Source organism: Terrapene carolina, unplaced genomic scaffold (assembly GCF_002925995.2).
Source record: "Terrapene carolina triunguis isolate 2854851 unplaced genomic scaffold, T_m_triunguis-2.0 Scaffold236, whole genome shotgun sequence".
Classification (NCBI taxonomy): domain Eukaryota; kingdom Metazoa; phylum Chordata; order Testudines; family Emydidae; genus Terrapene; species Terrapene triunguis.
The window spans coordinates 10,248,398-10,253,970 of NW_020664587.1; the positions used below are offsets into that span (position 1 = coordinate 10,248,398).

The 5,573-nt window shown below is 40.9% G+C and overlaps 2 protein-coding genes across 5 annotated transcripts in view; one reads left to right on the forward strand and one right to left on the reverse strand.

Moving 5' to 3' along the window:
- The window catches only part of TMEM50A (transmembrane protein 50A), a 7,104-nt gene extending 1,819 nt beyond the window's left edge, over positions 1–5,285 (reverse strand). Inside the window, exons 1-6 of one of the 2 annotated variants that reach the window (XM_024203667.3) lie at positions 5,096–5,285; positions 4,364–4,462; positions 4,093–4,204; positions 3,182–3,294; positions 2,538–2,605; positions 1,391–1,483 (exon numbers count right to left, since the gene is read on the reverse strand). In XM_024203667.3, the coding sequence (XP_024059435.1) occupies positions 1,391–1,483; positions 2,538–2,605; positions 3,182–3,294; positions 4,093–4,185 (367 nt within the window). In that variant the 5' untranslated portion in view covers positions 4,186–4,204; positions 4,364–4,462; positions 5,096–5,285. The remainder of the gene's footprint in view (positions 1–1,390; positions 1,484–2,537; positions 2,606–3,181; positions 3,295–4,092; positions 4,205–4,363; positions 4,463–5,095) is intronic. The other variant, XM_024203666.3, reaches the window with a different exon arrangement.
- RSRP1 (arginine and serine rich protein 1) overlaps positions 5,063–5,573 on the forward strand; it is a 6,686-nt gene continuing 6,175 nt past the window's right edge. For 2 of the 3 annotated variants that reach the window (XR_002908297.3, XM_024203663.3), the window contains exon 1: positions 5,064–5,083. The gene's annotated coding sequence lies outside the window, so the exon portion shown is untranslated. Of the gene's footprint in view, positions 5,084–5,573 lie in introns of all 3 variants that reach the window. The other variant, XM_024203664.3, reaches the window with a different exon arrangement.

The window sequence follows — 5,573 nt, forward strand, 5'->3', positions numbered from 1 at the left end:
CTAACATGATGAACCTCCACCCACCATCTGTCAGTTGCGTGCAACAGAAGAGAAAGCATAAGGTCCAACCCACTGGCAACTTCACACAAGATATACAATAGCCTTCTGTTCAGAAAAAACATTTCGTTTACCAGCTCAGATGGACCTCGCTTTCTAGACCAAAACATGTATCACAAATACAGTGACCCCATGGGACTATCGTCAACTGATTATACAGCACCTTAAATGTATACAGTGGCATACAAAAATGGCACTGTGCTGAACAAATAACATTGTCCCTGCCTCAAATACCTTAGAGGAATAAATCAGTACAATATACAGAAATACACAACAGAACCAAAAGAGTTAGGAATGGTCTTATAGCTTAAGGCTGAGTTTTCAAATGTGCTTAAGGAAGTTGGCTAGCTAACTCCCCTAGGCTCCTTCAGAAATCCCAGCCTAAATGATTCATGGAGCAGATGGGTGACCAGTACCATAGAAGAAGAGAATATAAAGGTTCACTTAACAGAATATCACTCACCTGTTGTTACTCTAACTACTGTGATGCTGAAGTTTGGAATTACCTTCACCTCTGCTATTCCTGCCTGGAACTGGCTCATGGTTTTATTTGTTTATATTTTATAAAATGATCTTTTCTCCATATAAGACCCAAACAGTATCATTTTCCAATTCCCACAGGTTTCTCCAGGCTTCTCTACATGAGAAGTTATATCAAGTAAAGTGTAAATTTAAAATGATCATAGTTATACTGGTATAACTCCCTTTGCAGACACACCTATTCTGGCATAAGAGTGCCTTTTTCTAGTTTCATTTATGTCACTTTGGAAGTGGTTTAAGCTACGCTGGAAAAAGCTACTCTTACACTGGAATAAGAGTGTCCTCACAGGGAGTTATACCAGCATGACTACACCAGTATAACTTCCTTTGTAGACACACCCTCAGTTCTTAATGATGCCAACTGAAGGCTTAATGACACAGAAGACATTTTAATAGTAACATACACTGAAAAAAGAAAAAAAAAAAAAACAGGAACAGACTCTTAGAAAAAGTAATAAACTAAAAAATAAACATTGGGAAAAAATGAGAGAAAAAAGAAAAGAAATAGAGTTGCAAAAGGAAAAAGGAATTCAGAAAAGAGAAAAATAGAATAGGATAAATACTGAAAGAAACACGGATGATAAGGAGGAGGACAGGAAAAGAGAAGCCAGAAAGAGGATAAAGTACAGGTAGTAAGGGATGGGCCTGTCCCAGTTAGTCAGCTTAGGGCACCAAATAGACCTTCTTGGAGCTGATCCAGAAAGAAGTCACTCATTCATTCATTATCCATTTAAAATATTATTACAGTAAACCATCAAAGCAGGATGATATTAAGATTTGTATTGTATCTTACCTTTAACAACATAGCCTCCAAAGAGGATCCACATGGAAGCAATCAGAGATCCAAAAGCCATCATAAAACCAATGAACAGCCAGATGCGAGCACCTTATAAATACACATGTATATTATGTGACTTTCAACCTGCTCTTGTTTCAAAACACTTTATACAGTATATCACATCTTTGAAGACAGACTAGCATTGTGTACAACATACAAATATACATCTTAAATTCATATTAAAAGAGAGGTTGCACGCAACAATTCTATCTGCTCTCATGCATGAGACAGCATATATTACTACCAGTGACATTTCAAAGAGCTATTAACATTAGAGATGAGATTTTTATAGATAAACTAAACTCTAATGGCAAGACACTCCCACCACTGCACAACCTGACCTAACAGGCTTTGTGACAGAGAGGTCCTAGTTACCCAGGGTTGGCGATGTAATGAAATCCTCCCTGCAGACTGCAGAATAGCAGTGGAATCACACTGAGGCCACTATTGGATCTCCAGGGCTGCATGTACTCATATGAGTGCTGTGCTCTCCTCCACAGGAAATATTTGGTCAGTGGTGCCAGGGCCTTGTGCTTATCCTCTACAACGGGTGAAATTCACTCACAGTGCATATACAGAATGTTAGAATAGCTGTTTATGGCATCGAGTGTATTTTAATTTGGATGCCATGTAAACTTGCACTAAAGTCCTCGGCGGCAGGAGTCAAGAGTTACACAGTGATCATTTGGAAAATATAATAGCCAATTATTAACTTGTACACAAGAGCCAAAATAATTACTGTTTGGTTATAAATGATTATTGGATTGTGTCAGCTGGCAGAAGAATGAAACCAAACACTATTACCATTCTTGCAAATTGTGTGGTAAAGATACAGTTATGTGAGTGACAGGCAAAACCAGTTGTGGAAACCAAGAGTACAGATTTAACAGGATCATGTAAAAAAGGCTAGTTGTTCTCACATCTCAAAAAATAAGTTCACTGAAGTTTACACCTGGTAAAAATGCTTACCAGTAGCACAAGAAACATACAAATGTTACACTTTTAAATTTGCATTATAAATTAAACTATATCAATGCATTGTATTATAGCACAGACTATACAGCTATAGCTCTATGAATAATGCTATTTATAACATTTTTACCTGTTTGCCCAAGACAGCCTTCACTGTAACTGTCACCACGGACTTGTCCATTGGATACTGCATTGATCCTGCATGAATAAAACAGAATACAATTGACAAATACAGGTGAAACTATACAGAAAATTCACACTTGAGTAATTTCTTCTATTTTCCATGTACGAAAATGGTGGCATCATATTACTCTATAAATATTTTCTCCAACTGTTGCTCTGAAAAGGAGGGATAGTTAATTTAGCAGTTCAAAGTTGAAAAAAGAATGAAAGCATTTTTCAAAATATGAAGAATAATTAAATCTACACAATTAAAAAAAGCCATACCATTTAAAAAGAGGTCAACAGGGTCCCATGTGAATATGGGGATCTTCCTATGTGTAAATTTATATCTGGGTGGTTCTCAATGTTGATTTGTGGCCTAAATCACTTGAAATGGCTAAAAAATACTCCACACTGTAATCCATAACAACCTCTCACCCTTCAACACAGCAGAAATAATGTTCATTTAACTGCTGAACATAGGCCTATGACTATAAAATAGGACTGTGGCACTTTAGAATAAAAGTCTGCACTTAAAAAAAAAAAAAATTAACTGCATGATGCAAGTTCTATAAAGTATGTTGGTTGTACTGGTAAAGAAATTACACCTACATTAGGAATGCAATAGTTGCTATAACTCCACAAGCATGGTATGAATGGTTGAAGTCTTCCATCTGAGGATATTTAACAGCTGCATCTATGATAATCCACCAGCCTGTAAAAAACTATTTAAAATACAACTTAAAATACAGACATGATTACGTGCAACATCATTACAACGTTGTCTAGCAAAAATTACATTAGTACCCTATATGAAAACTATATGGGGCCAATTTAGTTTTCATTAAAGTCAGTGGTGGTCGTCTTATTATACATGCAGCACTAAATTGGAAGAAACTGAAAAAACTGAAGTAGCACATACTTACAATTTCTAGAGAAAGATCATTTTAAAATAGCCTCTTTAAAATGTGGGGTGGTCTGATATATCAGCTAGTCTAAAGTATGTCATTGCAATTCACTTAAACGAAGCCCTGCTGTAAACTAGCTTTGTGGTGCATCTGAAGTTCCTTTCATGGGGTAGATAAAGGATGAAGTAAGACACAGCAGTGACTAAAGACCAGGCATATTGTGATAAGACATGTGCTAACTGATTAGCTCGTAGGGCTTTCTACAGTACCAAGAACTACCGAAAAATTGTGTTTTATACTGTCGGATGGTGTTACAAAATGGTCTTACATATGTAGAAGAGACCAAACTGAATTTTAGCATTGATCTTCACAGGACTGTAACATTATTTGGTCCTGCAGACCATTTCCTTAAGTAAACTAATCCTCTTCAGGATAACTTACTTTGAAGACAACCACACAATATCTAATATGAGCTGCCAGTGTGTAATACATTCAGAATGTGCCCTAACAGGTTGTTCTTTTTGTGTCCTAAGCAGTGATTTTCAGTGCAGTACTGACTTGTTGCATACAGGCCAAAAGCACATATGAAATATAAAAATGGTTAGTTATACACACCAGCACACCAGCAGCAACTGATGCAATTGTATTTCGCTTTTCTCCCCAGTCAACACACTCTGAGCATCTCATGGTCTCAAGAAATCCAGACATTTTTCAGCTCTCTGAAAAACTAGAAGATGAAGCAATTTTTATTTTGTCCCCCACAAAGAGCATCTTCTCATATGGCCATGAAACAAATGCAATGTGACATGGAGTTGCTATAAAGATTATGAAGATTGTCAAAAGAGCTAGAAATCATCAGCATGTCAAAAACTGTCTTCTAACTAACCATGGCAATGGCCCTACACACAGTTGAACAAGGCAGGAGACAAAATGCAACTCTTCAGGGCAAAAGAGCAATTGCCCAAAATTGCGCTCTAGGGTCTTTCTGAGGGATAAGAATGAAACCACTATCAGGCAGACCAGTCTACTCCCTCAAGGGTTTGCAGTCAGGTTAACAAAACCTAACTATCAACAGTATCAGAGACAGCTGACAAAATTCAGCATGGATCCCTGATCCTTATCCAGTGACAGAAGATCATCTACCAATACAAACATTAGTGCTGTCCCTGAACTGATAGAAGACAGGGATCTGATACACCTAGATAGGCATAGCTTGCCACACATTCTTAGATACTGGATGGGAAGATTATCAGTAATTATTTTAGATTATCAGCAACAAGTGACATAATATGGTTCCTTCCCCCCCCCCCCTCCTGCCAACCACTAGCTGCATGGGGATGACCAATGGCCAGCGCCAGCACCCCTCTGGCAGCCAATAGGATGAGAAGGCCCGTGACATATAACCCCCAGGGAGCCAATGGCTAATGACAGGCGGGGGGCAGCCAGTGGCTTGCCTCCCCCAAGCAGTCAATGACCAACAGCACAGACCTTGGAGTAGCCAATGGCGAGCAAGCAGCCTATGGGCTCCCCCAGGACTCCCTATCACCCCCCTGGCTCCCAGCCCCGGGGGAGGGGTGTCTATGGGGCTCTCTGCGGACCCCCAGCGGTCCCCACTTACCTCAGCGCGTGGGCGGGAAGAAGGTGCAGCCGTTGGCTTAGCGGCTGGCAGCGCGCGCTCTTTTCTCCCTCAGCGGAGACCCGCCGCCGCCCCCCTCAGCGCAATAAACAAACAACCTGAGGGACCCGGATGGAGGAGAACCTAGAAAGACGTCACCACGCCCCGACCGCCATCTATCACACCGCGCATGCGCACCCGCCAGCCCTGATCAGATGTGTGACCATCACAAGCTCAGCAGGGGGAGGAACAGGAACTCCATGTACTGCCCCTCCCTCCGTTCCCCGCATGCGCTGTAAAAGCTAGCAACGCGAGGGGAAGATTTTTCTTGCGCATGCGCCCCCAGGATATAGTATGTAGAAGGGTCGGGGAAGGCAGCACGCCCAATGCGCGGGCGTTTCTAGTTGGCGCATGCGCTTCAGGTTCTTCTGGCCTGGGTGGGGGAGCAAGTGCTCGTCCCGCCCGCGCATGCGCCCCACTC